This window comes from Colias eurytheme, chromosome 2 (genome assembly GCF_061535395.1).
Source record: "Colias eurytheme isolate Ceu_HAF_F1 chromosome 2, ilColEury1 Martin Lab GWU primary, whole genome shotgun sequence".
Taxonomy (NCBI): domain Eukaryota; kingdom Metazoa; phylum Arthropoda; class Insecta; order Lepidoptera; family Pieridae; genus Colias; species Colias eurytheme.
In genome coordinates this window covers 6,849,435-6,862,064 of record NC_142981.1, presented here as the reverse complement: position 1 = coordinate 6,862,064, position 12,630 = coordinate 6,849,435, and the positions used below count along the sequence as shown (strand labels likewise).

At 32.3% G+C, this 12,630-nt stretch overlaps 1 protein-coding gene across 1 annotated transcript in view; it reads left to right on the top strand.

Annotated features, from left to right (window-relative positions):
- The window catches only part of TrissinR (Trissin receptor), a 70,214-nt gene extending 66,618 nt beyond the window's left edge, over positions 1-3,596 (top strand). Inside the window, exon 7 of the mRNA XM_090113665.1 lies at positions 2,747-3,596. Within this exon, the coding sequence (XP_089969791.1) occupies positions 2,747-3,226 (480 nt within the window). The 3' untranslated portion in view covers positions 3,227-3,596. The remainder of the gene's footprint in view (positions 1-2,746) is intronic.
- Positions 3,597-12,630: the final 9,034 nt, after the last annotated feature.

Sequence of the window (12,630 nt, the reverse complement as noted above, 5' to 3'; positions counted from 1 at the left end):
AGCCGCGGGCGGAAATCTAGTATATATATATCTTATCTTTGTGTGCAGCTGTCCTTGAAGGTATTTGGTACCATGACAGGGATTACATATTATATAAAGCAGAGAATATGTATAAAAACATCTTTAAATCTCACAGAAATAGGTAATCTTTTTTCGTTTCATCCGTGTAAATGTAATAAAACATTAAATGAGAAAAGAGATTTTAATTTTTTACAATGAAAAAGTAACTTATAACTATACCTACATAAAAAATAAATTGTTATTATAGTTTATATGACATAGGTATCTTTTCTACCGGCTTTGTAATTTTAGTCATAATAAATATTCATTTTAAAATCGATATCCAAAAATTGCATTCCTAAAAACTCCACGAATTGTTTTAGAATTTACTATTCCATTTGTGTCGCGCAAATTGTAAATGCAAAAGCGCAGCCTGCGTTATCTTCAATACATGGCACTGCGTTTCAATTGAAATAATTTAAGAGCGGAGCTTTTATTTCATATTTCCATTTTATGTTATTGTAAAAAGCATCCTGTGCGTAAAGTAATAACATATATCCGCAATATTTTGTTGCAAACATACATAGAGCCACAGAAGGTAGAGTTTCATAAATAGACTACAAGCCCGCATAGGACAAAAATATGGGTCAAATGAACCACCATGGGACATATCTAGAACGATAGCAGAGCAAAAAATAATAAGATTCATCACTATGCCGTCACTTGTAAGCTGTCCAACTGAGTGCAGATGAGAATTGAAAAGTACAGGTAGACTCGGTAAATTTTGGTCATATATTTTTGTACGGCATTCTTAACCATCGATAGATCCATTAAAAATAATAAGAAACCGCTCAGTGCCGTACAAAAATGGTGGTCCACCAAGTCGGAATTTTTATTTAATTTCCGAGAGTTACCGGGGGTAAATTTGGTCATTTGACCATGTACGGCATCTGTGTCATACTATTGCTATACTGCTTTTAATCCATTATTCCGCAACGCCGTACAAAAATCATGGGGACAAGGGGAAAAAATCGAGAGTTGTAATCCCCTCTCTTTCCCCACTCCAGGGGGTCATTTGACACAACACGAAATAAATTTATTTTTAAAGTATTTTATGCATAGATAATATTTTTTCATGTGCCGTACATTTTCGTTGGTTCAAAGGGGAAAAATCTGAAAAAGAAAAAAATCCATCTAACGAAATATTTGCTTTATATTTTTATAATAAAATATAAATATACATTAATATTAAGAAGCTCGAGGTGGTTAATTATCACCTTGGAAAGTCGGAGTCAGGTGGAATGGACTCCGTTAAATTGATGAACTAATAAAAAAGCTATGAACGAAAAGATGTGAATTATATGCAATCAGTCCATGAATACAGGTAAAGTCACAAGCAAATGCTAGTAATATATACATATTCAAAATGTACAAGTAAAGCGCTTTCAAATGATACCAAACACTGCATATTTATCTTAACTTTATTTTTTTACTCTGTATGTTTTGTCCGCTAGAGGGCGCCACATTAGATTTTGTGAAACCCCATATAGCCTTTAGCTAGCTGGTCGTTGGTTATCCAGTGAACAATTCAGACGCCTCTAATGATATGTCATTTGTCGAATTCTGATAAGTAGTTTAGAAGTTACGAGGGAATAGATGAACATACATACATGACCTGTAAACAACCATAACCCTCCTTTTGCTTTGCCGTAGTTGGGTAAAAATATGTTAATGCCGTACTGTATCAAATGGCCATAAAGCACTCTTAAAATTGTAGCTTTCGTCGCTTTCATCAGCCTAAAAGATGTGGTCTGCACAAAAATGTACGGCATCGTTTTTTCCTAATTTATCTATGTTAATACTATTTAAAACAACGGATAAAGTGTAGAAAACTATTATATTTCATTAATCTACGATGTTTAAACTTTAACAAAATTTCTGGTTTTGCATTTCTCTATAACTTTTTTTAGAACGGTTTCTTTTGAACGGCAATACTATACAACAATTGAATTTTACAATATCATGTTAAAAAAAAAGTTCCCGTACAGGGTCAAATGACCTTACAGCTCTTTATATCAAGAATTCGATGAAATTAAGATGATTATTGGTATACATTTAAAAGAACAATTATTTTTTGACGGCATTGCTTTTAATAGTACTTTTGAGTGCTAGATAATGTTTTGGAACCGAAGCCGTACTTAGTCAAATGACCCCCTGGAGTGGGGAAAGAGAGGGGATTGCATCTCTCGATTTTTTCCCCTTGTCCCCATGATTTTTGTACGGCGTTGCGGAATAATGGATTAAAATCAGTATAGCAATAGTATGACACAGATGCCGTACATGGTCAAATGACCAAATTTACCCCCGGTAACTCTCGGAAATTAAATAAAAATTCCGACTTGGTGGACCCACATTTTTGTACGGCACTGAGCGGTTTCTTATTATTTTTAATGGATCTATCGATGGTTAAGAATGCCGTACAAAAATATATGACCAAAATTTACCGAGTCTACCTGTACTTTTCAATTCTCATCTGCACTCAGTTGGACAGCTTACAAGTGACGGCATAGTGATGAATCTTATTATTTTTTGCTCTGCTATCGTTCTAGATATGTCCCCTGGTGGTTCATTTGACCCATATTTTTGTCCTATGTGGGCTTGTAGTCTAAAAAGGTCGCATAAATCAGGAAGGAAAATGTCGGCTAGTTAATAATAAATAAATATGTATTTACTCTTACTTTAACAGGGAACCTCAAGCCCGAAAGCTGTGAAAAAGAAGAAATCCATCCACGAGGGTCGCAGCTGTCATCACCTCAGCCATTTGTCACGCAACGTGCTACGCGCGCGACGCGGCGTGGTACGGATGCTGATTGTCGTGGTGCTCACTTTCGCGATCTGCAATTTGCCCTTCCATGCTCGTAAAATGTGGCAATATTGGTCTACCGGATACGAAGGGACGAGTGACTTTAGTGCGCTCTTAACGCCTCTAACATTTCTCATAACATACTTTAATTCCGGAATCAACCCTTTGCTATATGCATTCCTGTCTAAGAATTTCAGAAAGGGCATGAGGGAATTACTTTTCTGTAATTTTCACGGAAAGAGGAAAAGTGAAAATTTAATTTTATTAAACCGTGTCGGCGGCACCGGCTTGCGACGGAGCTCGACGCGCTCCACCCGCGCCAACTGCAGCACGGTCACCATAGCGCCCAACGGGGAATCATGAGGGTTGTATCGCAGGAGATTTCTGTATCGGATGGAGAACGCAGATGTTTCCTGATTAACGTCGAGCACCGATGAGGTGACTGATAGCAGCGGACTGTACACGATATCCACTATATCGAAAAAAGACTTGTATGATTGAGTGTAGTGAATATTTGCGTAGTGTCGCTGCTTTACATTTTATTGACTCTCTGAACTTAGTGATCTCAAGAGCTTACCAAATAAAGTGAATAATGTGATTGAAATCGTTTAAGATTAAGTGTTGTTGCAGAACTTTGTAAGTTTAATATATAGAGAGCATATCGAAGGATGCAGCATGAAAAGAAAAAGATAGATACCTAAAGTATTTAACTAGTCATCAACGTTTGCCTGCATGTATAAGTTATTATATTATATAAGAAGTTAAGAAGTAAAGTATTTCATAGAAAAATGCAGCAAATAAATTATTGTAAATATATATAATTTATGAAACTTATTAATTGTTATATTTTCTCATTCTAAATTCTATATACTTAGATGTATTAATTATAAGGTACCAAAATTACATATTTCGTATACCTATATCATAATTATTTTTTTTATTATTGAAATTTAATATAATTATAATTAATAATTATAGTAGTACCTAGATATTATCGTAGAAATATTTATTAGCGATCGAAACATTTGAGCTCTATGATATATCGTTAACATTATAATCATAGGCTGTTATTGCAACAAAATTTGTTTAATTAGCACTCCGTATAATTAGCAATTTAAATTAATTCCATCATTGCATCACTGCGTGTTCCCAAGGATAGTTGAAAACTAACTGAAATAACATAAAATTAAAGCCTATTGCGGACATATATGGCACAAAACAATAAAATAATATCAGTAAAATATGAACTGCCTTCCGCCATTGCACGGCGTTGGCTTCCGGATGTGGAATGACCTGTTACCTCAATTAACATTATTTCAAGTATACCTTTATAATCAAATAAAACATCCTATTTCTATAAACACGGTTTGGGGATCGCGAACGTAGAAAGTATCGAAAATTTATTTAAATGTATATCTATAAACTAGGTTTTACCTTTTCAATATTACACTAGAGAAACCCGTTTACACTCGAAGAAAATTACATTTCTACGTTCTGACTCCATGGACGATTCAATTTGATTCCTGTGATACTATCGCGAATTAATTTGCTAGTTTTATTTTGAAATATATTTTTATAAAATTCGTGAAATTGAAATTGAAAAATTACGTATCTAATATAGGTAGATAGGTATTAAGTAAGTGTTTAAAAGTTTATTTGATTGTTCGTAGCATGTAAATAGTAGGATGCCATTTATATAATTGTTTGTAACATATTTTGTAACTTACATACCTACAATCTCTATAGATCTAAAATGTAAATAACAACGAACCTAACTTGTTAAAATGTACAAATTGCAAGTATATCATGTGAATATTTTTATTCCTAGAAATATAGAATTAGTTTTCTATTATTGTGGCTAAATGTAGGTGAAGTTGTTTTTAATAACTAAATATTAAAAAAGAACAGCAATTAATTGTATTTATTTTTAGTGGTTAATTAATGTGTGTATTCTACCGATTTGAAAGCTCTTCTAAAACCATTCACATCAATAAATAAACTCATTGAGTTTTTAAGCTCATTGATAGATAGATACCCACTTGGTTCTCCACACTCAATTGAACCGTTCATTGTTTTCATTTTATAGAAACTGTTTGTGGGTAATCCAGCTTAACACTCACTTAGCTGCCATTCCAAAGCCGTGAATACTTTTTGAAACTGGGCCAAATGGCATTCAATTATTGGAGGAATTCCTTAAGCGCAGATAGCCGCTGAAATATGGATTCTCGCAAATATTCCACAACTATCCATTTATAACAAACAGTGGTCTACAATAAGTAATAACAGCAAGAATACAAAATGTGTAGATGCCTACACTAGAAGAATGTAAATGCGGTCGTAGCGGTATTGTACTCGCTTCCATTTTGCTTCCACACTGGCTTTGTTGTTATTGATGCACCTAATTCTATTTCAATACCCCTATTTTCTTCACACATTATTTTCAGCCCTAAAACGTTACGATTCGAAGCGACAAAGACTAAATGAGTCAAATAACTTTTCTGGTGAAATTCGTTGTAAATCAAGCTATACATATAGGTACCTATATAGCAAGCTACATAGACATTTAACAAGTAGTCTACTTATTTTTGACAAGACCATTGTTCCGCTTCATCTGTCAACGGGAACGAAGTGTATCTATTGAATTCAAGAAGCAATGCTATACAATATAATATTATCTATACTAGCTGCTCTATAAAGCAAAATAATGATATACTTAAGTGGATTGTATTTAGTAGTTATTATTGGAAAATATTTTCCTTTAGACATGGACAAATCATACAATAACATCTGCAGAAGAGGCGAAGAAACAATTTTTTCATTATTTCCAAATTAACTTTATTAGTAATTATTACCATAATAAATAGGTAGTATCCTGTATCCCAACTCTGCAAATTTAAATCGATATATTCAATTTTTCTTCTTCAGAAAACAGATAAAAATAATAGATAACAAATTAATACATTTAAAAGATAATGCTTGTTCTGAGGATGGAAATAGACAAGGTATCTAATTATTCTTATTATCATATTCGAACCAATGTAAACACATTTGCACAGGTTTATTGGAATTTTAGATTCAGAAGTTCTATTCTGTTCTTATTAAGTTAAAGTAAAGTTAAAGGCACAAGAAACACGATTTATGAAAATGGTCATGCCTTACAATTTCCCCAACAACATAGCACAATAAAAAGTGTGAGTTAAGCTTTGCTTCCATTACAACAAATCATAAAAACAGACATGTCTTCGTGAAACATTGGCGTTATCTATGTAGGTATACTTGAGTTTTTAATCCTGCTCTTGGCTACGGATTTACGGTAAGCGACACAACAGGATTTTATGAGCGAGTTGATGAACCGACTTTCATTAAAACGGAGTAGTGAACAGGCTCTGTATACAGACTTAATCGGCTTACATCACAAGCTTCAAACAATTAATAAGCACTATTTTTCAATGGCCCGCCAGCGACGCCACGGTCCAAAACTTTAAATTATTTATAAAGTTTGCTCTTGTGACCAAAATCTACAACATACTATTGTAGTCAAAAAGTTACAGACCCAGTTAAAGTTAAAATGACTTTCCGAACAAGGTACACTTTGTGAGCATTTTTGTTTGTATTATAAATATAAATAATTACTGCACTCCCTTTTAATTTTAACAATCAATGTTAATTTTTTTAAGTTTATTCGAGTAAATAATTTATTAAAAACTTATAAAACAAAAACAACACAGCCAAAATTGATGTCAAATATCTGAAGAAATAGTGACTACAGACTACCTGCTGATCCAATTTCATTTTGTCTGAAAAACAGAATTACATAATTGAAATTAATAACTAGGTTTATAAATGATGTTATCAAAACAAAGAACATTTTAATTGCGTAGGCATCACTTTCAAAGGATCAACGCCATAAAATTATATAATTTCTATCTCATCTAATATAATATTAAAGTAAGCTAGTATAATTAGATTTATGTATGAAGTGTGCTTCATAAGATAGAATATCAATTATACTCTAATTAATAAGGGAACGTAAATACTAAAGATTTAGTAAAATGATTATTTAACTAAGTATACTCTATAGCCGCTGGAGTCAGGCCGCTGGTGATCGGTCGTTATGGAAATCTTTGGGGGAGGCCTATGTCCTGCAGTGGACGTCTTAAAAGACTGGAACGGAACGGAACGGAACTCTATAGCTAGTAGCTACGTTCCTTATCGTCGTCTTGCGAGAAGAACGTAACACGTCTGTCTCACTTAATGGACTTGATGTAATGATGTTATGCAAATCCCTAATGAAGTTCGCCTTTATGTTTCTTAAAACATTTTTTATTTAGTCGGTTTGTATAGAACACTATCGTTCAGTCTAATAGTTCGCAGTATGTTTGAGTGTTTCTCAAATATACTGCGATTTACTAGATGAAAAATTTCAACTGAAGCTCTCTCTATAATTACTAGAATGGATCTTAATATAAATTTCAGGTTCCAATTTTATTGGATTTAATCACTGCATAATTACAAATACTGTTAAATGAATTTAATAACGATCTTAACAAGACTATGGGAGCTGACTTAATTAATTCCATTGTATCAATATAGTCTCATTGTAGTCCGAGGGATTAAATTTTAGAATGGTTTTTTCATAAGCTTTTTAATTAACTTGCTGCGTTAGTCTGTAGATAAAAATGGATCAAATATTGGTAGCTGGATTAGAAAAACTTAAGCTTTGTAGCGAATTACTAACTACTAAAAACTCCGGTATTCCTCAATGAATATGGCATTGAGGCTTTCAAAAAAGAGCACATAGGTCCTACAAGGCCGGCAAGCCACCTGCTATGTTTCTGGAGCTCCAAGCAATGGGCAGCCTACAGCAGAGAAGACTTTACATATCTACATTATACAGCATACTCTGCCATAAAAAATCAAGGAAGACTTCCCGTATTGGAACTGGTTTGTTTTATTTCGCTGCAACGTTTTCAGATTTTCTTTCAGATACATTATTTATTTTATATTTTTAAATAATTTACAGCTTTTCAACTCTGCTCAATAAAAATAAACAGATGGAAATTAATGAGCATGTAAATTAACCTTCACTGAAGTATGAGCAAATGTAATAGAAATCACGAGTTTTCGATACATAGCAGATGTATTTCACATCTGTTTTACAAATCGATGGGTCATATAGACATTCTCGGTTGAATCCATACTAATATTATAAATGCAAAAGTAACTCTGTCTGTCTGTCTGTTACTCAATCACGCCTAAACTACTGAACCAATTTGCATGAAATTTGGTATGGAGATATTTACGGATACCCGAGAAAGGACATAGGCTACTTTTTATTGCGAAATATGTACCACGGGCGAAGCGGACAGCTAGTTGCTTATAAAATATAAATATATAAAGTATACCTATAATCATTATTATAAATATAATATGATTGAATTAAAAGTATCCCACCTCGTGTTTATTTTATTTGTACCTACCATTTAAAAACGTTAAATTTTAAACGAAAGTAAAAATATGTAAAACGTGGTTGCCTTTTTTTAAACAAATATTCGCCTTTACACTTTTTCCATTATAGGACTGAAAAAGGCAATTCGAACAATCGGGTCGCTCATTTGTTACGACTACAAAAAGAGCATCCATTATGATCAAAGATTGGAATTCATTTCAAGAGAAAAATCTTTATTCTACTATATCTTGTTATTATTGTAGTTATATAAATAAGTATATGTCACGTTGAAGTGATGTATTATTTAGCAAGTGGTATGTGGTTACATTACCATATTTTAAGGCTAATTGAAATTTATTGAGGATAAACGTAAAAATAAAAATGAATTGTTTTTTTCGGAAACCGGCGCATTACTTTTAACTGTATCCATTACACAACAACTGGAAAACTATAAACTTCCACAAAAACAAACATTGCTCTTTGTAACACTGCACATTCCAAAAATATTGAAAAAGCAGCAATCAGCTTTTCTGCCAAGATTGTTCTGACCGATCTTGTTGTCGAAACTCGCAATTCAAACGTATAAATTGTAAATAGCCATTTCTGAAACTTCCAGCTATCCACGCTTGTGTTAAATCTAATGGAATCTTATAGAGAAGTAGACAGCGTCTGTTGCGAAACTTTTGGGTTCAAAGTTGGCATCCAGTCTATTACTTCAACTTCGATTAAGCTTATTACGCAAACTGGCTTGTTGTGGTTTGTAAGATAGCCAGGTAAATGTTGATTATAATTATTAAGTTTGTGAAGTATGATTTATGTAATATTAGCATGGCAACCTAACTTTTAAACCATAAAATTTATATTACGTAAATTTTGATAAGGACTGCTTTGCAATAAAATAACTCATTAGCGAAATAAATGTTATCTTCTAATTTTTTTTTATTCCTTTAATTATCAGTGACAGAAAAAGTTTTTATTAAAGGGTACGTAGTTAGATCATATTAGACACAACGTTCAAACTACCTTTAACTTCTCGCAATGCAAATGATTAAACGACCCGTACCCGTAAGTGAAGTGATTAAGGTAAAGGGCTTCGTTCATAAAATATCTACTTACAACCAACGAGGTGCCATTTGGGCAAATACTTTTAGGATTGAATGAAATATCTAGAGCATGTTTATACATAAAACGTTACTACAAAATCATTCATTTGCTTTTTAGTACACTGTACACATACTCACTTATAATGCTTTACACATTTTAGTTTTCATGTAGGTATACCTAATAATATCTCTAACTCTTAGTTATAGCTATTTTGTAGTTATAGTAAAATAAAACAAGAAAGTAAACGCTTTCTCAAACCATGAAGAGAGTGTGAAGTCGGAGCAGAACACTAGTACAATACAATATTTCCATTCTACGAAGAGAAACATTTGTGTTCGTATTATTTCTGCAATAAAATTCAAAATACTTAATACATACTTTAACTTTGAAGTAATAGGTACAATAATTCTACGAAATCTTTGCGAGTTAAGTTATTACGTGAATAAGGTTACCGTCTGTATTTCGTAGTCTGTAATTAAACAACTAACTTTGTAATCTAAATATGCCCGACGGTCGAAACGTTCCTGATGAAGTGTGTGCTTATGTTGCCTGTAATCTGAACTCTTTGTAATTAGTGAAATTTAATTAAGATATTTATGAAAAAAAAGAAATAGGAATTTTTTCGGATTCCTATACAGCGTTATTAAGTTTAATTTGAAACGAACTCATATGAGTATTGTATAAATTATTTATTTATCCAGGATCTCCACTCGCATCTATTAATACATAAGAAAATATGTAATATGTGTCGGAGCAATATGAAAGAATCTAACTCTACACTGTAGAGTGCAGATAATATTATTTAAGTAGATATATAAAGTGGTCTAACTAACAACGCATATTAATATATTACTTACAATCGTAATAGAATGTGCATGGGTTGTATGGAGTTATTAAAATATTGTATGAGTTATATTTTGTGTAGGTATTTTGTTTTTGGTCTAATCTCTACGAGTTACGACATAATCAAATACATGGCGTTCTTCCTCTTTGTAAGTAACATTGTTAACATTTTCTCTCAGACTAGAATCTTGGTATAATTTGTTTTGATCCATTTTTCCAGCTTTCAAACAACATCTATGGGAAATATTTGTTTATTCTTTGAGCGCACGTGAATGCCACAGATATATTTTGGTAGATATGTCTTTTCTTTCTATACAGGTCGTAGAACAAACACAAAGCGAAATTACATAGGCACTCAAATTAAAATCAGATAGTATACAATTTCAAAGTTGTAAGGAATTTAATTTTGGGGGGAAATGAAATGGAAGTTATTTACAGTCGGTATCCAGGGCTATTGAAATCAGAAATATTTAGAACCAAGATTACAGAATAAGAGCGACATTATTAACCTAAAATGGTTTAGAGTATCTATTTGTGATTATTACGTATTATTTATTATAATACAAATACTTAGAGTATTACGTATATTAAATATTTGTTTTCAAAATTATAAATACTATTAAAAAAATGGTTACATTCCTATTAATAAATTATTCAAAAGTTCTTTTAGTTAGGCGGGTCCACACAGAGCAAATGGCCTTGCAAAATATTTTCCGCCGTGGAAAATGCCGGCACACGCGATTTCCTCGGCCCAGCCATGTTCACTGACCGAGCCGAGTATGTGGGGACTGGGGACTGGGGACCCGCCTATTGACATATCTATTCTACTTCAACTCTAGTTGCAACATTATATATTTATACTTACTAAAGATAAGTAATAAAAAAAATAATTACCTTTAAGCATATTTATTACTAGCTGCGCTTCGCGGTTTCTCCCGCGTAGCTTCGCTCCTGTTGGTCATAGCGTAATGATAAATAGGCCTTCCTCGATAATTGGGATAATCTAACACCGTAAGAATTTTTCAAATCGGACCAGTATAGTTCCTGTTGCGTTCAAACAAACAAACTTTATATTATTAGTATAGATAATAATAAATAATAAGTAATCCATAAAATTATATATCTCAAATATTGTGAAAAGGAACCCTAATATATTTTTATATCAGGCAATAAAGTAAAATTTATTAAGGTCTAAATAGGTTTTAATAATCATTGACTACGTAAAAAGGTTCCAACAACGTTCAACGTAACGAATAACAAATAAGTAGAATAATGTGAAGAAGCAGCAAGTAATTTGGTTCATAATATTATATGATGTAATTCAAAATAATTAATGCGAGTATAATATTAGGATTTTAATATATGTATAAGAAAATGATTACCAGATAGCGTTTTAACAAAAGCAGTTTTTTATAGTTAACTATGACCACCATAATATGATACATATTATTATTTAAAAAATATTAGAAATTTCAGTAAGATAAATTATTAAGATAAATTTCTACTGTCATTAATTTTATCAATTTAATAGTTTACCTATATTTATAATGATTTGTGTTTAAATATATTAAGACTGGTTAAAAAAAAACTCTCATAATAACTCTATAATGTACCTAAATCAAAGTACAGCCATCACCGAGTTTAATAATATTTATTTTCCTATTTTATAAGAGGTACATATTTTATTATTATCACAGACATGTCTGTGATTATTATACTAGCGCCCTGCCCCGGCTTCGCACGGGTATACAGGGTGTAATCGTTAAGTGTGCACAGGCGATTATTCCGTAACTATTACCTACAGCTATCGAAAAACTTTAAACTGATATTGAAAGTAGGTACTTAACCTACTGAGTAAAATGGCCGTAAATTTTTTTTAAAAATAAAACGAGAAATATCCAAAAATGTTTCATTAAACGCTCCCATACAATTTATTTCCCATACATTTTGTATTCATAGCAGATTTTCGAAGTGACATCCTCATTGTGCAATACAATGAGGAGCTCTATTTACAGTTTCTAAATGAACTTCCCTTCAATTTTTCCAAGTAATTATAGCAGAAAACCAAAAAAAAGGTAAAATCTTTCATATTAAATGTACATGGGATATTCATATCTCATACTAAATGTATGGGAGGGTTTAAAGTTAATTTCTTGGATATTTCTCGTTATTTTTTTTAAATGTATTATGGCCATTTTACTCAGTAGGTTAAGCAATTTCGATATCAGTTTAAAGTTTTTTGATATCTGCAATAGTTACGGTATACCTAGTCACCTGTGCACACTTAACGATTACACCCTGTACATAGGCACGCTCTTGCCGCACCGGGTGGCCGGCCGGTACCGCCGCAAACGCTAAGTCCCGCAATTTT